Source organism: Oryctolagus cuniculus, chromosome 8, assembly GCF_051225735.1.
Source record: "Oryctolagus cuniculus isolate XC-2025 breed Fujian yellow rabbit chromosome 8, ASM5122573v1, whole genome shotgun sequence".
Lineage (NCBI taxonomy): Eukaryota > Metazoa > Chordata > Mammalia > Lagomorpha > Leporidae > Oryctolagus > Oryctolagus cuniculus.
Window position 1 is genome coordinate 126,255,745 of NC_142874.1, and position 24,174 is coordinate 126,279,918.

The 24,174-nt window shown below is 39.4% G+C and overlaps 1 protein-coding gene across 1 annotated transcript; it reads left to right on the forward strand.

The window, feature by feature from the left end:
* Positions 1-598: 598 nt before the first annotated feature.
* On the forward strand, positions 599-3,907 carry LOC149125155 (UDP-glucuronosyltransferase 2B13-like). The gene is made up of 2 exons (XM_089302693.1): positions 599-808; positions 3,499-3,907. Exons 1-2 carry the CDS (start codon positions 666-668, stop codon positions 3,776-3,778), a joined length of 423 nt encoding a protein of 140 aa, XP_089158819.1. The 5' UTR covers positions 599-665; the 3' UTR covers positions 3,779-3,907.
* Positions 3,908-24,174: the final 20,267 nt, after the last annotated feature.

Below are 24,174 nucleotides of genomic sequence, written 5' to 3' on the forward strand. Positions count from 1 at the left end.
ATTAAATAATAATAATCTCTTGGCTTGTCAGATTGAATCCTAATTCAAACATTACATTTGTCATCTGCCTTTTCCCTAATATAGAAATTTACAAATACCACCAAAACTAATACCCTTCTGTTATTATGCAGAATTCTATGTTTTCTGTGGGAAACATTAACAACCTTTAAAATAAAGTAATAAGGAATTTCAAGATAGCGTGTGGGCAACCTTCTACAACTTATAAATCACATTTAGTGATGGCATGGTTTCTTGGAGAGAGCATGTTCTAACAGGCACTCGACCTTTTATTTTGACACATATACAGTTCCTTTTTTCCAGAATGTACTCTTTCATACCCATTTGGCAATCTTGCATACAGTACAAGCCTCACGTCACATACCACCTCTTCCACGTGACCTTCCCTTACCTCCCCAGTGCACTTAGGTGCCTCTTTCTCTTGATCTAAAAGCTATTTAAATGCAGTTTCATGGACATTGATACTGTGTTGTTAGAGTACACTGCGCTTTTAGTGCCTCATATTATACATTTCTCATTTCATTTGTAAGATTTATAATTAATAATTTTCTAAAAATCACTCAATCCCAGGTCATCCAAAAACCAAGGCTTTTATAACTCATGGTGGAGCCGATGGTGTCTTCGAGGCAATCTACCATGGCATTCCCATGGTGGGCATTCCTTTGTTTGGAGATCAACTTGATAACATTGTCTACATGAAGGCCAAGGGAGCAGCTGTTAAGTTGAACTTGAAAACAATGTCCAGTGCAGATTTGCTCAATGCCTTGAAGACAGTCATTAATGACCCTTCGTGAGTATTACTGTTTCTTTACCATTACACAGTGTTTTCAGATCAATTTTCAGTGGAGGAATAAGGACTCAATTCTAATTTAGAACATGAACATCAGATTGAGTACAGATTTGCTTAATGCTAGAGGATAATCATCAATAATTCACTGGGAGTATCACTGTATCTTCTTGTGATGGATATATAGAATGATTATCAGAGGCTTAACGGTAGTGCACAGATTTTGAATTAGCCTGTCGCTCCCCCTCTTCATGGAAGAACAACACAGGACCCTGCGCTATTCTTTTGTCTGCTCGGCCCTTCCCGGGTTTGCTGCTGGTTCTTCCCGGGTTGGCTGCCGTCCTTCCACCTCCCTGGAAGGGCGGTTCCCCCTGCCACTTTCCCCATTTCCACGGGGGAGTGGCACATTGCCAGCCGGCTCTCTCGGGGGCTGCTCAGATGTTATTCAGATGTTCCCCTTAGATGTTCCTGGTGCATGTTGTCTCTCTCCTCCTTTATAGTCCTCTTCCTCCAATCCCAACTCTGCTACCCACACGCCGAGTACGCTACTCTCCTCCAATCAGGAGCAGCTCCTGCAGCTTGTCAAGTTGGTGACAGGCAGCTGTGTAGAAGCTGTTTACTCCTCTCCCAGGGCCATATTGTGGGAGAGCAGATGCATAGAATAAGTCTTAATTCGAGTAACTTAATCTGGTCCGAGTTGCTCCCCACATTAGCCGATGATTGAAATGTGGAGCATCAACGAAGAAGGTTAACAGAGGATGACAAGGAAGTATTAGGAACAGAATTGTAGCCAGGAGGCAGGAATGTTATAATTGTACAAACTTAGGATCTTCACAGTTATAATTTTCTTTCAGCATAAGCACTCTTAAAATTGTATTTCAAAATCAATTTTGTTGTGTTGGTACAGATTTAAAACCTGATATGTGGAATACATATTAATAATAAACAATGGTACTATAGTGCAACAGTATATGTGCCATTATTTCACATATATATTCATATAGTTGTGTTTTAAAAAATTATTCTGATTTGTTTTCAGTAATTCTGCATGGAAATATCAAATAATATTTTCAGTGACATTCCAGGGTTCTCAAATTTTCTATTCTTTTTTTTTTTTTTTTTGACAGGCAGAGTGGACAGTGAGATTGAGAGACAGAGAGAAAGGTCTTCCTTTTGCCGTTGGTTCACCCTCCAATGGCCGCCGCGGCCGGCGCGCGGCGGCCGGTGCACTGCGCTGATCCGATGGCAGGAGCCAGGAGCCAGGTGCTTTTCCTGGTCTTCCCTGTGGGTGCAGGGCCCAAGCACCTGGGCCATCCTCCACTGCACTCCCTGGCCACAGCAGAGGGCTGGCCTGGAAGAGGGGCAACCAGGACAGAATCTGGCGCCTCTACCGGGACTAGAACCCGGTGTGCCGGCGCCGCTAGGCAGAAGATTAGCCTAGTGAGCCGCGGCGCCGGCCTCAAATTTTCTATTCTAATGCTGCAGTGCTGTCACGGATAGATAGTAGCAACTAGGATTTTCAAGTTTACTCAGTTAAAACTTCCTGAACAAAAAGGAGATATTTCTTTTCCATATGGGGATATTCTTAGGTCTATGGCTGTGGTTATTACTGTCTTACCTGGAAGATTATAAAATAAAGATTTAATTGATTTGCACTACAGAAGATGGAATATCCTTGTTTCATAATAATTTTTGAAAGTAGAGATATTTTCTTCCAACATTATTTCATCTAACAATAAAAACTGGATCACAGATATTTGTAAAAAGGGCAAGAAAATGTCAAGAGTCAGGATTCAAAGAAAAGCAATTCGCTTTCATACTTTCATAGCTTTAATTATCACTTCATTCATTAATAATTAACTTTTTTTTGCCAGGCAGTGTTAAACAGTGAGAGAGAGAGAGAGAGAGAGAGAGACAGAGAGAAAGGTCTTCCTTCCATTGGTTCACTCCCGTAAATGGCCGCAACTGCTGGTGTTGCACTGACCACAATCCAGGAGCCGGGTGCTTCCTCCCGGTCTCCCATGCAGTTGCAGGGACCCAAATACTTGTGCCATCCTCCGCTTCCCTCCTGGGCCACAGCAGAGAGCTGGACTGGGAGAGGAGCAACCGGGACGACTACCCGGCACCCCAACCAGGACTAAAACACGATGTCCTGGTGCCACAGGCGGAGGATTATCCTAGTGAGCCACAGTGCCGGCCAATGCTTAACGTTTCAACACTATACCAACTCCTGGTTGATACCAACTACTTATCAACGTTTTAAAGACATTTCCCTAACCCATATGACAAACTAGCAGCCTATATTTAAAATTTTGAACTATTTTGAACATTGTATGTCAGGTCCATTCACAATTGCTTACTGAATAATTCCAGCTCCACATCTCTAATAGTTTTGTTGTTGGTTTTGCTTGTTTTGCTTTCACTAGCTTCCCTTTATCCAGAGGACGTAACTAATTTCAAATTCTAGACTGGGATGTTAGAAATCCTGGATCTTTCCAAACCTCTCTCTGCATCTTCACATTTTATGTATTCAACAAATTCCAGCCTATAAGTGTAAGGTCTCTATAATGCCTTCTGAAGAAATAATTTTCTTCTACATTTTCTTGACACTCATCTTTCGCATCTACATGAAAAGTATAGACCCACAATTCCTAGTTCACTCTATAAGATGATGTCCATTAATTTTCCTTCAGCTATAAGGAGAACGCCATGACGTTATCAAGAATTCACCACGATCAGCCCATGAAGCCGCTGGACCGAGCAGTCTTCTGGATCGAGTACGTCATGCGCCACAAAGGAGCCAAACATCTCCGGGTTGCAGCCCATGACCTCACCTGGTACCAGTACCACTCTCTGGATGTGATTGGGTTCCTGCTGGCATGTGTGGCAATCACTACTTACCTTATCGTGAAATGTTGCCTTCTTGTTTATCGAAATGTTCTTGGGGCAGGAAAGAAGAAAAAGAGGGATTAGAGCTTGTTCATGTCTAAGGCTATTAATTTACCAGAGTTGAAATCATTCCTTTGATATCAAAGACTATGTATCATTGTGTGGAAGATGGTCCTTCTCATTTGGTCAGACCTGTGTCTTCCTGATTTTTCCAGATGTTTTATTCTTGATTAAACGTTTAGAAACACACAACTCAAATTGCACAGATCCTCAAGTAATACTACTTTAATCACAGCACTGAAAAATGAGACTCACTGGCACTTTAACCTGGTGGTGGTTGAGGAGTGAAGCCTGAGGTGTTCATGTGTATTTCCAGAAACATCATCTATTGAATTCCATACAATCAAGTAGAACATTCGTACCCAAACCAAAGAAAACCAGAGCCAGATCCTTGTAAAGGGGGGTACACAGATTTTACCAAGATTTCCATGAATCTAAGAGAGATTCCAGGATAAACTGACCTCAACTTTAACTAACTCAAAGTGACTGTGATATTTACAAAGTTGAAAAGTGAGGGTTGAGTAGAAAGAGTGTGAACCTCAAGTAAGAAAAGAATTTTATGTAAAAGGAACATTAGAGAAGAATGAAGTAGAAAATCACTAAAAATGATTATCAAGGTGTGTTAGAAAAAGTCCATTTTCAATTTGACAGAATTGTGTTTTCTTCAGCAAAAACTAAGCCATGGATGACAGGTTCGCCTTAGGGATATAGCACGTGACCCAGGGCAGATGCAAGACTGAGCAACCTTGCTCAAGTCTTTTAGCATGGTGCTTGGGAAGCTCTTTTGTACTACATGGGGTTCACAGTTCACCTTTTTCATGAAATACAAAACATGTCATCAAGAAAAATTCTTTTTGACTTGGAGAGCCCTAACACTTACTAACTAAATCTGTGTAATCTTGTAAATTATTTGGTTAGGAAAGTGAGATATATTTTCTACACTATGCCTTGAAAATGCTTGTTACAATGTTTGCTTTATTCAATATATAAAATGCTAGAGTTCCCTCCTCCTATAGGAAGATCTTCCATTACTTTGCCCTGCCTTTTCAAATCAGAAACTTCCAACTAATTTAATAACCAGGACACTGAGGATATGGTAACCAGTAGTTTTTTTTAATGTAGTCTCCCCTCACAATACATAGAACATAACATTGTGGATGGCATGAAAAGCTAAATATCATGCACACCAATTTTGAAAACCTATTTTGAAGAAAACTGTTTAAATGGAAAAATATATCCATGTCTTGCCTTTTTTTTATTTTTGACAGGCAGAGTGGACAGTGAGAGAGAGAGAGAGAGAGAAAGGTCTTCCTTTTGCCGTTGGTTCACCCTCCAATGGCCGCCGCGGCCAGCGGGCTGTAGCTAGCGCATGGCGCTGATCCGAAGCCAGGAGCCAGATGCTTCTCCTGGTCTCCCATGCGGGCGCAGGGCCCAAGCACTTGGGCTATCCTCCACTGCAATGCCGGGCCACAGCAGAGAGCTGGCCTGGAAAAAGGGCAACCAGGACAGAATCCGGCGCCAATCCATGCCTTGCCTTTAAACATTGTTAACCAAAGCGTTTGGACACAGAAGGCAGATGGCAATGTAAACATAGAGAACAAAGAAAACAAGTGGATGACACTTTTTAGCCTGACAAGAGATATTTTTAACATTCATGTGGAACAGAAGCCTGTATAAGAATTGCAAGCACTCTCTACACTACAAAAACATTTTTAGCAATAATTGTTAATGTAACTACTTGTAATAATTATGTCCAGAATAATAAATGGACAAGAGCTTTCTTTTTTTACATTTTTCATTAAGGTATTGTTAGAAGAGGGGAAACTTGGCCGGCGCCACAGCTCACTAGGCTAATCCTCCACCGTGCGGCACCGGCACACCGGGTTCTAGTCCCGGTAGAGGCGCCAGATTCTGTCCCAGTTGCCCTTCTTCCAGGCCAGCTCTCTGCTGTGGCCAGGGAGTGCAGTGGAGGATGGCCCAAGTGCTTGGGCCCTGCACCCCATGGGAGACCAGGAGAAGCACCTGGCTCCTGCCTTTGGATCAGCGCGGTGTGCTGGCCGCAGCGCGCCGGCCGCGGCATCCATTGGAGGGTGAACCAAGGGCAAAAGGAAGACCTTTCTCTCTGTCTCTCGATCTCACTGTCCACTCTGCCTGTCAAAAAATAAAAAAAAGAAGAGGGAAACTTATACATGTCCATTAGTATGAATAATGAAGTTCTACATACATTGCCAAAGCAAAATTCATGTCTCTTTCTATATACTCATGAAGTAACCAACACAGATTCAATAATGATTTTGTTAAAATCGAGCTTTGTTTTAAAATCGAGTCAGATACTGCACCCCATGGGAGACCAGGAAAAGCACCTGGCTCCTGGCTCCTGCCATCGGATCAGCGCGGTGCGCCGGCCGCAGCACACTGGCTGCGGCGGCCATTGGAGGGTGAACCAACGGCAAAGGAAGACCTTTCTCTCTGTCTCTCTCTCTCACTGTCCACTCTGCCTGTCAAAAAAATAAATAAATAAAAAAAATCGAGTCAGATAAATAAATATATTTGAATATATATATATATATAAATATATAGTGGTGATCCAAGCAGTTTTGTGATTTGTTTTATTTTTTGAGAAATCTTCACATGAAGCAAATTACATAGACATAATTAGTATATATGCAGACATGATACACTTGGCAGTGGATCATAAAAATTGAATTACACATTAAATCTTCAAAATCATAAAATGGTTTCTATGTTTCCTGTTTCCATATTTATTGATTACTATAAAATTCAAATGTTTTTGGCTGGCGCTGTGGCTCAATAGGCTAATCCTCCACGTTGCGGCACCAGCACACTGGGTTCTAGTCCCGGTCAGGGTGCCGAATTCTGTCCCGGTTGCCCCTCTTCCAGGCCAGCTCTCTGCTGTGGCCCAGGAGTGCAGGGGAGGATGGCCCAAGTCCTTGGGCCCTCACCCCATGGGAGACCAGGAAAAGCACCTGGCTCCTGCCTTTGGAGCAGCACTGTGCACCAGCGGCAGCGCGCTGGCCGCGGCGGCCAATGGAGGGTGAACCAACGGCAAAGGAAGACCTTTCTCTCTGTCTCTCTTTCTCTCACTGTCCTCTGCCTGTCAATAAATAAATAAATAATAATAAAAAATTCAAATTTTCTAGTATTCAAACATTTTAAATACATATAATCAAATCAAATTGATAGAATTGGAAAAACAGAACTTATACAAATTCTTCATTTTTATTATTATCTGTGTATTTCTTGCTTATATTAAATACACTGCTTACAGGTATGAACAGGCAAACTCCACAGAATCTGGAGGAATTTCAATAAATAGTGAACTTCATCTTGCAAATTATATGTTCTTAGACTATATCTGTCAGAGACTAATTGTATAATTATGAGACTTGTCATTTAATTTCATATAGAATACAATGCTTATTAAAGTATATGTAATACAAGTACATTAACTAGAAGTCTTCTTTGTATATTATTAAGAATTTTACTTAATATTATTGAGTATATTCTTTTTTTAAAACTTTTATTTAATGAATATAAATTTCCAAAATACAGCTTATGGATTACAATGGCTTCCCTCCCATAACGTCCCTCCCACCCGCAACCCTCCCCTTTCCAACTCCCTTTCCCCTTTAACATAAGTTCTTAGAAGCCAACAATAACGACAGATTTAAACAGTGGAGCCTTGGAAGAGATGTGTCTTCCTGCATCTAACACTTTTCAGTGACACTCTAGGGTCCTTGGTTGATGAAGCTCAACATTCATCCAGCTGACAGATACGAAATATTTAAAGGGTCTAAATTCAGTATCACAAAGTTATATTTGAGGCAAAGACAAAACAAGTGAAAAAGTTGGTGCAGCAAACAACAAAATCTCAAATTTCTCATTTACTAGCAGCTAAGATGTGGTAGACACCTTTGGGCACTATATCGTGCTGGGATACATATGAGTAAGAGACATAGTGTTCCCGTGGTAATAAAATTCTTCAAAGGGAGAGAATACAGAGGTTCTGAAAAGCATGAACATAGAGTTAGTTCTTTGAGTGTGAAGTCACAATGCTAGTCACTTCCCTGATGTTTACATATGCAACCAGAATTGGCATAATGACATGATGCACTTTTGGAGTCAGTAGTAAATATCTCAATCTTGGTTAGAGAATGTCTATTCTGTTGTAAACAGAATTCTATTCTGTTGTTTAACCCTTAGATTTTCCCTTTTCTATAATATATATACAGAAGAGAGAGAGGAATTTTAGAAGAAAACCTTGGCCACTTCCACGATGAAAACTGAAATATTCCATGAAAAAGCTCCAAAATAAAATAAGGATTAACTAGAGAAAACTGTTTTTAAGGACAACCATTAAAATTCTATAACCATTGTTCTATAAACACACAGCAAATAGAGAAGCATTTATTAGGGGAAATATAAGAAGCAGGTAAAGCATTTGTCATTTAACTGGGGCTTGATCCTGTTAGCTTCAGTGGTGGTCCTGTTTAGCTTCAGTCCTATTGGTCAAGGGGTCTGACTCCACCTTCCCTCCCCAATCCTTGGGCAGCATGGAACTAGGGAAAGTTCCATGTACTCAGGTGGCAGTGAGAGTAGAACAGGAAAGTAAATACATGACTTGGTACTGGAACTTAGTATAGCCCTGCCAGCGTAAAATAAAACACTGAGAAAAAAAAGTGCAACCATTGTCTCCAGCTCAGTGACTCTGAATGGACCGAAATTAGAACTGGGCGGTAAACCTCACCCCTAGTGGGTGGGATTGACTTATATTCCGGATATGGCCATATCACCTGTGGCTGGCTGCAGGTGCCTTAAGCTGCAGATAGACTAAAGCAACAGGGAGATTATATCACATGGGCCACTTATTGTCTTACCTCTGTGCTGCCCTGGTCTCTGGGCACTGTAGGGTTTGGATCTGATTCCATTTTGTGCCAACCACAGTGATCATGAGATTAATCATTGTATCCTTTCTTCAACATCAGACAGCACAAGAAATAGTCACTGTCAAGTTAGAGGAAATTAAGGAAGGTGGGTACAAGTCACTGCTTAGGATCCAAGAGCTGAATCCTCCACAGTGAGGCCTAGTGCAAGGAGTATCCCATGGTTCCTGCCTGCAGGCCAATGACTGTGGGTGGGGCATTCAGAACTTCCTGGCTCAAGGGTAGACTCAGACCAAGCAGGGATGGACTACTTTCTTTAAGCAGCGTCCCTACCTTCATCCCAACCTCCCATTCATCCTCCTTTGTTCCAAACTTGACCTCTACAGTGGAACAGTGAGAGCACACCCACCCACTCTGGAAGCCAACCTGGATTTACAGCGCCATCTCACACTGAACTCGCTGCAGTAAACACAAGCTCAGAGAACAGAAAAGCTTGTCCAAGTTCTAAAGACTAAAACAATCCGATTCCTTCCATGTGTTGAAGCTGACTACACCAACAAGCATCAAGAACTTTAAATGGACACAAGAGCCAGGCCAAGATGGAAACCACAAGGCAGAAGCACCAAAGAATAGGAGCAAATGGTGAGGTGAGCAGGGCTCTGGGAAGCAGATCCTCAGCCGACAGCCCTTGGAAGTCAGCATTTCCAGGAAGAGGCAGGAGATGTACACTGGGATCTCCCTGGTTCTGGGGCTGGCTTTGGGTGGATCATATTTAAAGATTGATTTATTTCTTTGAAAGGCAGTGTTAGCTGGTGCCGTGGCTCAAAATGCTAATCCTCTAACTGCGGCACCAGCACACCAGGTTCTAGTCCCGTGGGGGCACCGGATACTGTCCCGCTTGTCCCTCTTCCAATCCAGCTCTCTGCTGTGGCCAGGGAGTGCAGTGGAGTATGGCCCAAGTCCTTCCCTTCCAATGCTCCGACCCTTCCGCCCCCTCCCTCTCACATTCCAACTTTTAATTTTTACAAAGATCTATTTTCAGTATACTTCGTGATCATCTAGTTATCACTACCTTAAGTAAAATAGTTCAACAAATAGTATGAAGTGAGGGAAAAAACCACTCTTTCTTAGTGTGAAAGATAAGGGCTATAAAAAATCATTGAATATGAAAATATCTGTTTCAATCCAATACATTACATTTCAGTTACTCTATCAATTAACTCAGATCATTGAATTTGTAAATTGCTTTCAGTAGTATGGACATTTTGTTTATGTTAATTCTTCCAATTCATAAACCTGGAAGATTTTTCCATTTTTTGTGCCTTAAATTTCTTTCTTTAATGTTTTGAAATTGTCACTGCAGAGATCTTTTACTTCCTTTGTCCAATTTATTCCAAATTGTTTAAAACTTTTTTATAACTATTGTGAATGGAACTGATCTTACAAGTTCTTCTCAGCTAAGGCATTATCTATGTAATAAAAGCTATTGGTTTTGTATATTGATTTTATTGCCTGCAACTCTACCAAATTCTCGTGTGAGTTCCAACAGACTTAGCAGAGTCTTTTAGATCCCCTATATTTAGGATCACGTCCTCTGCAAACGGGGATATTTTGACTTCCTCCTTTCCAATTTGTATCTCATTTATTTCTTTTCTTGCCTAACTGCTCTGCCTAAAACTTTCAGAACAATATTGAATATCAATGGTGAAAGTTGGCATCTTTGTCTATTTCCAGATCTTAGTGGAAATGCTTGTAGCTTTTCATAATTCAATATGATGCTGGCTGTGAGGTTGTCATGTATTGTCTTGATTGTGTTAAGGATTGTTCCTTCTATATCCAATTTGCTTAAGGTTTTTATCATGAAAAGGTGTTGCATTTTTTCAGAAGCTTCATCTGAATCTATTGATTTAACCATACAGTTTAAATTCTTCAGTTTGTTAATGTGATGTATCCATTTATTAGTTGGTATGTGTTAAATCATCCCTGCATGGCAGACATGAATCCCACTTGGTATGAGATTTAGCTAGGATAATGTTGAGGTTTTTTGCATGTATATTGATCAAGGTCACTGGTTTATAATTGTTTTTATTTGTTGCATTTTCCTATTTGGGAATTTGGTGATACTGGATTCATAAAACAAGTTTGGGAAGATTCCCTCTCTGTCAAACATTTTGACTACCTTGAAAAGAATTGGAGTTATTTCCTCATTAAAAGATTTTTTAGAATTCAGCAGTGAAGTCATCTGCTCCTGGGCTTATCTTTGCTGGGAGGGTCCTCATTACAGGTTTAATCTCAATCTTAATTATTGTTCTACTTGGTTTTCTATATTTTCATGACTCTGTTGTGTACATTGTATGTCTCCAGAAATCTATGCATTTTTTCTGAGTATTCCAAATTGTTAGCAAATAGCTGTTATTGGTAATTTGTGATTAATCTTTATATTTCTGTAATATCCATTTTAACATGTCAGTTTTTATCTCTGATTTTATTAATTTGGGTCTTCCCTCCTTTTTTTGGTTAGTTGGACCAATGGTCTACCAATTTTATTTATTTTGGTTTTAGGAAACCATTTCTTAATTTCACTGATATTTTGTATTTTTCATTTTAATGGTATATAAAATATATTCTATATTTCTTTTTTTTAAACTTTTATTTAACAAATATAAATTTCCAAAGTACAGCTTTTGGATTACATTGGTCACCCCCCCATAAATTCCCTCCCAACCGCATCCCTGCCATCTCCCGCTCCCTCTCCCATTCCATTCACATCAAGATTCATTTTCAATTCTCTTTATATATAGAAGATCAATTTAGTATATATTAAGTATAGAGTTCAACAGTTTGCACCCACATGGAAACACAAAGTGTAAAATACTGTTTGAGTACTAGTTATAGCATTAATTCACATTGGAAAACACATGAAGGACAGAGATCCCACGTGGAGCATTAAGAGCACAGTGATTCCTGTTGTTCGCTTAACAATTTAACATTCTTGTTTATGGTATCAGTAATCTTCCTAGGCTCTTGTCATGAGTTGCCAAGGCTATGGAAGCCTTTTTTTTTTAACTATTATTTAATGAATATAAATTTCCAAAGTACAGCTTATGGATTACAATGGCTTCCCCCCCATAACGTCCCTCCAACCCGCAACCCTCCCCTTACCCACTCCCTCTCCCCTTCCATTCACATCAAGATTCATTTTCTATTCTCTATATATACAGAAGATCAGTTTAGCATACATTAAGTAAAGATTTCAACAGTACCATGTTTCTAGTACCATTGGTTGAACTCTGTAATTAACACACAATTGTTCTTAGGTGTTTAAATTTTAACTGAAAAGTGATGCCTGTTAGGAATTTGGAAAACATTATGTTGAGTGAAATAAGCCAATCCCAAAGGGACAAATGCCACTTGTTCTCCTTGATCGGTGACAACTAACTGAGCACCAAAAAGGAAACCTGTTAAAGTGAAATGAACACTATGAGAAACGGTGACTTGATCAGCCCTCACCCTGACTGTTGATGAGCAGCTTAACATGATATCCCTCTTAGTATTTTTTTTGTTTGTTCTACTTAATAGTTTGGTGGAATACTGTAACCAATACACAATTCTTCTTAAGTGCTGAAACTTAACTGAAAAGTGTTCGCTGTTAAATATAAGAGTGGGAATAAGAGAGGGAAGAGAAGTGCAATTCGGGACATGCCCAAACTGACTTGCCACAAAGGGTGGAGTTAGAAACATACCAGGGAATTCCAATTCAATCCCATCAAGGTGGCATGCACCAATGCCATCTCACTAGTCCCAGTAATCAATTTCTGTTCACAATTGATCGTAATGATAGGACTAAGAACCAAAGGGATCACATAAACAAGACTAGTGTGTGCAAATACTAGCTGATAGAATAAAAAAGGGAGAGAATGGTCCAACATGGGAAGTGAGATACACAGCAGACCCATAGAATGGCAAATATCCTAACAGCACTCTGGCGTCAGAATCAGCCCTTAAGGCATGCAGATCTGGCTGAAATGCCCATGAGAGTATTTCAGGCATGGAAAGCCAAGACACTCTGGGAAAACAAAAAACAAACAAACAAACAAACAAAAAACCTAAATGAAAGATCTCCATGAGTGAGATCCCACTGGAAAGAACGGGTCATCAAAGAAGGAGGTACCTTTCTCTGAAGGGAGGAGAGAACTTCCACTTTGACCATGGCCTTATCTAAATATGATCAGAGTCAGTGAACTCAGGGGGCTTCCATAGCCTTGGCAGCTCATGACAAGAGCCTATGGTGATTACTGATGCCATAAACAAGAGAGTCAATTTGTTAAGTCAACAACAGGAGTCACACTGTGCACTTACTCCTCATGTAGGATCTTTGTCCTTAGTGTGCTGTACATTGAGATTTAATGATATAACTAGTACTCAAACGGTATTTTTCACTTTATGTTTTTTTGTGGGAGAAAACTGTTGAAATATATTCTATATTTCTATATATTAAATATATATTATACTTAATTCATTATTTCCTCTTTTTAATGTTGGTTTTTGTTCTTGTTTTTCTAGGTTCTTCAGATGCATTATTAAATCACTTACTTAATGCGTCTCCAATTTACTGATAAAGGGACTGATTGCTATCAGAAGCTTTTGTGTATCCCATAGGTTTCGATATGGTCATAATCATTCATTTCTAGGAATTTTTTGGTTGTTTTTTGATTTCTTCTATAACCACTGTTTATTCAGGAGCATATTGTTATTCTCGATGTGTTTCCATATTTTCTGGCAGTTTATAAGTTTTTAACTTCCAGCTTCATGCCACTGTGGTTAGAAAAGGTATATGGAGGGCGGCGCCATGGCTCAATAGACTAATCCTCCGCCTTGCAGCACCGGCACACCAGGTTCTAGTCCTGGTCGGGGCGCTGGATTCTGTCCCCGTTGCCCCTCTTCCAGGCCAGCTCTCTGCTGTGGCCGGGGAGTGTAGTGGAGGATGGCCCAAGTGTCCGTTTCTTTTTTTTTTTAACTTTTATTTAATGAATATAAAATTCCAAAGTACAGCTTATGGATTACAATGGCATTTTCACCCCCATAATGTCCCTCCCACCTGCAACCCTTCCCTTTCCCACTCCCTCTCCCCCTTCATTCACATCAAGATTCATTTTCGATTCTCTATATATACAGAAGATCAGTTTAGCATACATTAAGTAAAGATTTCAACAGTATGCTCCCACACAGAAACATAAAGTGAAAAATACTGTTTGAGTACTACGTATAGCATTAAATCTCAATGTGCGGCACACTAAGGACAAAGATCCTACATGAGGAGTAAGTGCAAGATCACTGGGACTAGTTAGATGGCATTGGTACATGCCACCTTGATGGGATTGAATTGGAATCCCCTGGTATCTTTCTAACTCTACCGTTTGAGGTAAGTCAGCTTGAGCATGTCCCGAATTGCACGTCTCTTCCCTCTCTTATTCCCACTCTTATATTTCACAGTGATCACTTTTCAGTTAAGTTTCAGCACTTAAGAAGAATTGTGTATTGATTACAGTATTCAACCAAAAGTAATAGGTAGAACAAAAAAAATACTAAGAGGGATAACATATTAAGTTGCTCATCAACAGTCAGGGTGAGGGCTGATCAAGTCACCATTTCTCATAGTGTTCATTTCACTTTAACAGGTTTCCTTTTTGGTGCTCAGTTAGCTGTCACCTATCAAGGAGAACAAGTGGTATTTGTCCCTTTGGGATTGGCTTATTTCACTCGGCATAATGTTTTCCAAATTCCTAACAGAGATCACTTTTCAGTTAAAATTTAAACACCTAAGAATAATTGTGTTTTAATTACAGAGTTCAACCAATGTTACTAGAACAAAAAAAATACTAAAATGGATAAAGTATTACATTGTACATCAACAGTCAGGACAAGAGCTGATCAAGTCACTGTTTCTCATAGTGTCTATTTCACTTCAACAAGTTTCCCCTTTGGTGCTCAGTTAGTTGTCGCCGATCAGGGAGAACATATGATATTTGTCCCTTTGGGACTGGCTTATTTCACTCAGCATGATGTGTTCCAGATTCCTCCATTTTGATGCAATTCACTGGATTTCATTGATTTTTACTCTAGTATAGTATTCTTAAGAGTACATATCCCATAATTTCTTTATCCAGTCTACTGTTGATGGGCGTTTAGGTTCGTTCCAGGTCTTGCCTATTGTGCATTGAGTTGCAATAAACATTAGGGTGCAGAACACTTTTTTGTTTGCCAATTTAAATTCCTTTGGGTAAATTCCAAGGAGTGGGATGGCTGGGTCGAACGGTAGGGTTACCTTCAGGTTTCTGAGGAATCTCCAGACTGACTTCCATAGTGGCTTAGCCAGTTTGCATTCCCACCAACAGTGGGTTAGTGTCCCTTTTTCCCCACATCCTCTCCAGCATCTATTCTTGGTAGATTTCTGCATGTGAGCCATTCTAACTGGGGTGAGGTGAAACCTCATTGTGGTTTTGATTTGCATTTCCCTGATTGCTAGTGATCTTGAACATTTTTTCATGTGCCTGTTGGCCCTTTGGATTTCCTCTTTTGAAAAATGTCTATTGAGGTCCTTGGCCCATCTCTTAAGTGGGTTGTTTGTTTTGTTTTTGTGGAGTTTCTTGATCTCTTTGTAGATTCTGGTTATTAACCCTTTATCTGTTGCATAGTTTGCAAATATTTTTTCCCATTCTGTCGGTTGTCTCTTCACTTTCCTGACTGTTTCTTTTGCAGTACAGAAACTTCTCAATTTGATGCAATCCCAAATGTTAATTTTGGCTTTGACTGCCTGTGCTTCTGGGGTCTTTTCCAAGAAGTCATTGCTGGTACCTATATCTTGCAGGGTTTTTCCAATGCTCTCTAATAATTTGATGGTGTCAGGTCGTAGATTTAGGTCTTCAATCCATGTTGAGTGGATTTTTGTTTAAGGTGTAAGGTAGGGGTCTTGCTTCATGCTTCTGCACATGGAAATCCAATTTTCCCAGCACCATTTATTGAATAGACTGTCCTTCCTCCAGGAATTGCTTTTGGATTCGTGATCAAATGTAAGTTGGCTGTAGATGTTTGGGTTGATTTCTGGTGTTTCAATTCTGTTCCATTGGTCTATCCATCTGTTTCTGTACCAGTACCATGCTGTTCTGATAAGAGCTGCCCTGTAGGATGTCCTGAAATCTGGTATTGTGATGCCTCCAGCTTTGTTTTTGTTGTACAAAATTGCTTTAGCTTTTCAAGCTCTCTCGTGCCTCCATATGAATTTCAGCATCATTTTTTCTAGATCTGAGAAGAATGTCTTTGGTATCTTTATTGGCATCGCATTGAATCTATAAATTGCTTTTGGGAGAATGGACATTTTGATGATGTTGATTCTTCCAATCCATGAGCATGGAAGATTTTTCCATTTCTTGGTATCCTCTTCTATTTCTCTCTTTAAGATTTTGTAATTTTCATCGTAGAGATCCTTAACGTCCTTGGTTAAGTTTATTCCAAGGTATTTGATTGTTTTTGTAGCTATTGTGAATGGGATTGATCTTAGCAGTTCGTTCTCAGCCATGGCATTGCCTGTGTATACAAAGGCTGTTGTTTTATGTGCATTGATTTTATATCCTGCCACTTTGCCAAACTCCTCTATGAGTTCCAATAGTCTCTGAGTAGAGTTCTTTGGATCCTCTAAGTAAAGAATCATATCGTCTGCAAAGAGGGATAGCAATTTTTCTCTCTTAGTACCTGGGCTGTGTCTCTCCATTCCCTTCTAGCCTGTAAGGTTTCTGATGAGAAGTCAGCTGTGAGTCTGATTGGAGATCCTCTGAGAGTAATCTGACATTTCTCTCTTGCACATTTTAGAATTTTTTCTTTATGTTTCACTGTGGTGAGTTTGGTTACAATGTGTCATGGTGAGGATCTCTTTTGGTCATGTTTACTGGGGGTTCTATGAGCTTCCTGTACTAGGATGTCTCTGTCATTCTCCAAACCTGGGAAGTTCTCTGCAAGTATCTCACTAAAAAGGCCTTCTAATTCTTTCTCTCACTCCATGCCTTCAGGAACTCCTAGAACCCGAATGTTGGTTTTTTTAATAGTATCCTGTAGATTCCCAAAAACATTTTTTGGATTTCTAATTTCCTCTTCTTTTCTTTGGTTTGACTGTATACTTTCCTGTGCTCTGTCTTCTAAGTCTGATATTCTCTATTCTGTTTCACTGACTCTGTTTCTAAGGCTCTCTAATGTGTTTGTCATTTGTTCTATTGAGTTCTTCATTTCATTTTGTTTTCTCTTCATTATCACAATTTCCTGTTCTACTAGTTTCTCTGTTTCATTTTGATTCCTCCTTAAGATTTCATTTTCTCAAAGGAGATTTTCTATCCTGTCCTGTAAGGATTCCTGTAGCTAAAGCATTTGTTTTTGAAAACTTCTAACTGTTCTTATCATAAATTTTTTGAAATCCATATCTTGCATTTCTTCCATCTAATCATCTTCATAATCTTGGCTTGGGGTGTCTTGTTCGTTTGGGGGTGTCATAATGTGTTCCTTGTTCTTGTTTCCTTGGTTTCTGCATTTGTTGCTTGGCATTGTGGAGATATTCTTTGGATTCTTCTTCCTTCGCTGTGGTGTTTTTTTCTTGTTATATTATGAGTGTATTAAGTGGACTGTCTGCTTTTGTTGGAGCCTTAGAGGCTTGAGATGGGTGTGGCCTGCAGCTCTGTTTGGTTCCTCAGGGTTAAGTTTGTGCAAAAGTTTCCACTCCCGGGTTAGGCATGGTAAATCTCTCTCTCTCTCTTTCTTTCTTTCTTTCTTTCTTTCTTTCTTTCTTTCTTTCTTTCTTTCTTTTTTTTTTTTTTTTGATTCAGAAGGGAAGTAATTCCACACAGTTGAGCAGAATTGAAGGTAGTTAGTGTTCTCTTGGTTCCCCTTTTAAGAATTATGTTATCTGCAAATTGGGATAGTTTGCATTCCTTCTTTCCAATCTGTATCCCTTTGATTTTTTCTTGACAGTTGGCTCTGGCTAAATCTTCCAGAACTATACTGAATATATACTGAGAGCAGTCATCCTTGTTTGGTTCCACATATTAGTGGGAATGCTTCCAACTTTTCCCCATTAATAAGATGCTAGCTTTGAGTTTATCATAAATTGCCTTGATTGTCTTGATTAGCATTTCTTCTATACCCAATTTGCTTAAGGGTTTTATCATGAAAAAATGCGGTATTTTATCATTACATTCTCTGCATGTATTGAAATGATCACTTTTTTTCCTTAGTTTGTTAAGATGATGTACCAAATTTGCTAATTTGTGAATGTTAACCCATCCCTGCATATCAGGGATAAATCCCACTTGGTCGGGGTAAATGAACTTTCTGATGTGTAGTTGCATTTTGTAGAGGATTTTTACATCTGTGTTCATCAGAGGTATTGGTCTGTAGTTCTTTTTCTCTGTTGTACCTTTTTCTGGATTAGGAATTAGGATGATGCCAGCTTCATAAATAGAGTTTGGGAAGATTCTCTCCTTTTCAGTTGTTTTGAACAGCTTGAAAGAATTCGAATTTGTTCTTTAAAAGTCTGGCAGAATTCAGCAGTGAAGCCATCCGGTCCTGGGCTTTCATTTGTTAAGGGAGTCTTTATTGCTGATTCAATCTCTGTCTTGATTATTGGTTTGTTTAGGTGTTCTAGGTCTTCATGACTCAATTTTGGTAGATTGTGTGTGTGCAGGAATCTATTCATTTCTTCTTGATTTTCCAATTGCTTGGCATACAATTATTTGTAGGTGTAGTATTTTCTGACAATTCTTTCTATTTTTGTGGTATCTGTTCTTACATTTCCTTTTTCACTCTGATTTTCTTGATTTGAGTCTTCTCTTTCCCTTGATTAGCTGGGTCAATGGTGTATCAGTTGTCCTTTTTTTTTAAAAAAAAAAAAAAACAGCTCTTCATTCCACTGGTCTTTCAAATTGTTTTTTGTTTGTTTAAATTTTGCTTATTGGTTTTCTAATTTTAATTATTTTTTTTCCTACTATTTTGGGTTTTGGTTTGTTGTTTTTCTTGATCCTTAAGATGCATGGGTGGCAAATCCATTTGGTACCTTTCCAATTATTTAATGTAGGCACTAATTGCTATAAACTTCTCTCTTAACACTGATTTTACCCTATCCCACAATTTTTGATAGTTTTATTGTCACCTTCATTCACTTCCAGAAATTTTTTGAGTTCTCTTTTGTTTCTTCTATGATCCACTGTTCATTCAGGAGCACATCGCTCAGTCTCCATGTGTTTGCAAATGATCTAGAGCTTCTTGGACTGTTAACTTCCAAGGTTATTCCATTGTGTTCAGAAAAGAAGCATTTTAAGATGTAGATATTAGAATTTGCTGAGACTTGCTTTATGGTCTATAAAAAGAAAGTTCCATACACTGAGGAGAAGAATGTGGGTTCTGCAACTGTTAGGAAAAAGTTCTTTGGAGATCAGTTACATTCGTTTGTTCCATAATGTCCATTAGCTCTTTGTTTCTTAAGTATATTCTGTCTAGTTGATTTGTGCATTGATGAAAGCAGGGTAATGTAGTCCCCCATTACTATTGTGTTGGAATCTATGTTTCCTTTTACATCCATTAACATTTCTTTTAAATAGCCAAGTGCCCTGTAATTGGGTGTATATATATTTATTATAGTCACATCGTCCTGTAAAATGATCCCTTAATTATTACATTGTGCTATTGCATTAAAGTCTATTTTGTCTGATATTAAGAAGACTACACCTGCCATGTTTTGCTTTCTGCTAGCATGGAATATCTTTTTCCATCCTTTCACTTTCAGTCTGTATGTATCTTTGTTGGGAAGCTTGTTTCTTGTCGGCATCAAATAAATGGGTCTTATTTTTTGATATGTGGTATCCAATAGAGTAGGAAAAATGCAATGCATATGAGCAAAATTGACATTTTGAAATTGTTTTTTACTGTTAATAACCCAATTTCCTACTATTTAGAAACAGTGTTTATTTATCTTCTTACTGTTTGTTGAAATCTTTACTTAGTGGACAATTTACCTTATGATTATAAAGTAAACCAAAGGCATGTCATTAAAAAAATTAAAGAATAAGAAAGGAAGGTGGATGAAGAGTAAGAGCTTTGTCAGGGAGGAGCATAGGATGGGAAGTGAAGCTTGGTACTAAACCTGTCTATATGAAACAATTTTTCTCCACTCTCAAGGCTTTGGGACAGGCCTTTAAAAATGAAAATCTTGGTATTTCTGTACTTTGACCTAATAATTTCTTCACAGTGCCCATCACAGGGGAAGAACACACTGTAGTCCAATCTCTAACGGTGACTGTTTACATTTGCTCAACTTTCTAGAGCACATGGGGTGCTCATGACCTGACTGCTTTGTTGTGTTTCCAATGCTAGCATCCATTGCAGGGGTTTCTGCCTTCTAAGATTGACACTACTGCCAAAATACCATATGGTTAGAAAAAAGTGTGCCTGGGAGAGAGGCAAGATGGTGGAATAGAAGGGAGCACACTGATAGTCCGGGAAGAGACAGTTTAATAAAAGTGGAGATACTGCAGATTCAAGGAAGAGTAGGGGAGGAAACAGTACAAGAAACTCTTCCAGAACGCGTGATTCACAGTGGACCTGCGTGGAGAGCGTGGGAGCCCACAGTTCGGGACACCAGCGGCAGACTCAACACACCAGTGCTGGAACGCGAGGTGAGGCGAACCTCAATAGCCCGAGACACCAGCAGGCAAGCGGAGAGAGGAGACTAGAGGGAACGACCCCCGGGGGGGAAAAGTTCACCAGGCTAACTGGAAGAGAGAGAGAGAGAAAAAAAAGGTGACTGGTACGGACACGGGTTTCTCTGTCTCCGCTCACCTCTCAAAGGCAAGCAAGACAAAGAGCAGGCGCCATCTTGGACATACGTCATAAGCAGAGCGACCTCAGGTATGACCCGGTCCTGAGCCTAGCAGAAAAACCTGACTCTGGGTGGGGCGAATTAACAGGAGATTAGGACCTAGTAAATTTGTGGTGCTACTGAACTGAGACTGTGAAAAAAGAGACTGTGGGGGAGAGAACTCACAGAATTCACATGAGTACTCTCCAGAGATGCTACAATTCCGTAACTTTGGCAACCCAGTGGGATACTGAAGGAGAATCTGAGCCCACTCTGAGGGCAGAACAGATTTCCTGTGTGGTCCTTGGGAAAGAGCTTCCGATCTCTGGCTCCTGTGGGTATATCATTTGCCTGCTAACTACCTCCAACTTCATTCAGCTGTGCGGAATTACTTCCCTTTTGAGAGAGAGAGATCTACCACACCTCACCTGGGAGTCTCACCTCTAGCACACCAAACAGAGCTCTCAGGCCACACCCATCTCAAGCCTCTAAGGCTTCATCAATAACAGACAGTCCACTTAATCTAGAGTCATAGTATAATAAGGAAAAGCACCACAGTGAAGAAACCAAATATCTCCAATATGCCAAATAACAAACGCAAAAACTGAGATAATAAAAACAAGGAAGTCACCATGACGCCCCCAAATGAAAAAGACACCCCAATTCAAGATTATGAAGATGATGAGATAGAAGAAATGCAAGAAGCAGATCTCAAAAAATTGATAAGAACATTAAGAAGTTCTCAAAAACAAATTCTTGAACTACAGAAATCCTTAATGGACAAGGTAGAAAATCTCTCTCATGAAAATGAAATATTAAGGAGGAATCAAAATGAAATGAAACAACTAGCAGAACACGAAACTGTGATAGTGACGAGAAATCATAATGAAGTGAAGAATTCAATAGATCAAATGAAAAACACAATAGAGAGCCTTACAAACAGAATGGGTGAAGCAGAAGGGAGAATATCGGACTTAGAAGACAGAAAACAGGAAAGGATACAGTCAGACCAAAGAAAAGAAGAGGAAATTAGCAATCTAAAACATATTGTCAGGAATCTGCAGGATACTATTAAAAAAACCAACATTCGGGTTCTAGGAGTTCCTGAAGGCATGGAGAGGGAGAAAGGATTAGAAGGCCTTTTTAGTGAGATATTAGCAGAAAATTTCCCAGGTTTGGAGAAAGACAGAGAAATCCTAGTACAGGAAGCTCACAGAACCCCTAATAAACACGACCAAAAGAGATCCTCACCACGACACGTTGTAATTAAACTCTCCACAGTGAAACATAAAGAAAAGATCCGAAAATGTGCAAGAGAGAAACGTCAGATTACTCTCAGAGGATCTCCAATCAGACTCACAGCTGACTTGACTTCTCAGCAGAAACCCTACAAGCTAGGAGGGAATGGCGAGATACAGCCCAGGTACTAAGAGAGAAAAACTGCCAGCCCAGAATATTATATCCTGCAAAGCTATCATTTGTGAATGAAGGTGAAATAAAGACTTTTCATAGCAAACAAAAATTGAAAGAATTTGTCGCCACTCGTCCAGCCCTGCAAAAGATGCTTAAAGATGAGTTACACACAGAAACACAGAAACACGGTCATCAATATGAAAGAAGGTAAAGGAAGGAAACCTCACAGCAAAAGATCACAGGGAATTCAAAGCATATATTAGAACTTATCTTTGGCAAATGGCAGGGCAAAGCTGCTACTTATCAATAGTCACATTGAACGTTAATGGCCTGAATTTTCCAGTTAAAAGAAACCGATTGGCTGATTGGGTTAAGGAACAAAACCCATCTATTTGCTGCTTACAAGAAACACATCTTTCCAACAAAGATCCATACAGACTGAAAGTGAAAGGCTGGAAAAAGATATACCATGCCAACAGAAATGAAAAAAGAGCGGGCGAAGCCATCTTAATATCAGACACCATAAAGTTTACCAAAAAAACTGTTAAGAGTGACAAAGAGGGACACTATATAATGATTAAGGGATCAATACAAGAAGAAGATATAACAATTATCAATGTATATGCACCTAACTACAGGGCACCGGTTTATCTAAAAGATTTGTTAAGGGACATAAAGGGAGACTTAGACACCAATACAATAGTACTGGGGGACTTCAATACTCCAGTCTCAGAAATAGACAGATCAACAGGACAGAAGATCAACAAGGATACAGTAGATTTAAATGACACTATAGCCCAAATGGATCTAACCGATATATACAGAACTTTCAATCCTACAGCTAAAGATTTTACATTCTTCTCAGCAGTACATTGAACCTTCTCTAGGATTGACCACATACAAGGCCATAAAGTAAGTCTCAGCAAATTCAAAACAATTAGAATCATACCATGCAGCTTCTCAGACCACAGTGGAATGAAGGTGCAAATTAGCAACTCAGGAATCCCTAGAGCATACGCAAACACATGGAGATTGAACAACATGCTCCTGAATGAACAATGGGTCATAGAAGAAATTAAAAGAGAAATCAAAAATTTTCTGGAAATAGATGAGGATAACAGCACAACATACCAAAACTTATGGGACGCAGCAAAAGCAGTGTTAAGAGGAAAGTTTATATCAATAGGTGCCTACATCAAGAAATTGGAAAGGCACCAAATAGATGAGCTTTCAGTTCACCTCAAGGATCTAGAAAACCTACAGCAAACCAGACCCAAATCTAGTAGGAGAAGAGAAATAATTAAAATCAGAGAAGAAATCAACAGGATTGAATCCAAAAAAAACATTACAAAAAATCAGCCAAACGAGGAGCTGGTTTTTTGAAAAACTCAACAAAATTAACAACCCAACTAACTAAAAAACAGAAGAGAAAAGACCCAAATCAATAAAATCAGAGATGAAAAAATAAACGTAACAACAGACACCACAGAAATAAAAAGAATCATCAGAAATTACTGCAAGGACCTCTATGCCAGCAAACAGGGAAACCTATCAGAAATGGATAGATTCCTGGACACACGCAACCTATCTAAATTGAACCAGGAAGACATAGAAAACCTAAACAGACCCATAACTGAGATAGAAATTGAAACAGTAATAAAGGCCCTCCCAACAAAGAAAAGCCCAGGACCAGATGGATTCACTGCTGAATTCTACCAGACATTTAAAGAAGAACTGACTCCAATTCTTCTCAAACTATTCAGAACAATCGAAAAAGAGGGAGTCCTCCCAAATTCTTTCTATGAAGCCAGCATCACCTTAATTCCTAAGCCGGAAAAAGATGCAGCACTGAAAGAGAATTACAGACCAATATCCCTGATGAACATAGATGCAAAAATCCTCAATAAAATTCTCGCCAATAGAATGCAACAACACATCAGAAAGATCATCCATCCAGACCAAGTGGGATTTATCCCTGGTATGCAGGGATGGTTTAATGTGCACAAAACAATTAATGTGATACACCACATTAACAGACTGCAGAAGAAAAACCATATGATTATCTCAATAGATGCCGAGAAAGCATTTGATAAAATACAACACCCGTTCATGATGAAAACTCTAAGCAAACTGGGTATGGAAGGAACATTCCTCAATACAATCAAAGCAATGTATGAAAAACCCACGGCCAACATCCTATTGAATGGGGA

Bases quoted from the DNA above. Each gene is read 5' to 3' on its own strand.
- LOC149125155 (XM_089302693.1), top strand. From the start codon at position 666: ATGGTGGGCATTCCTTTGTTTGGAGATCAACTTGATAACATTGTCTAC. The intron at 809-3,498 runs GTGAGTATTACT...ATTTTCCTTCAG, and splicing joins ACAGTCATTAATGACCCTTC to CTATAAGGAGAACGCCATGA.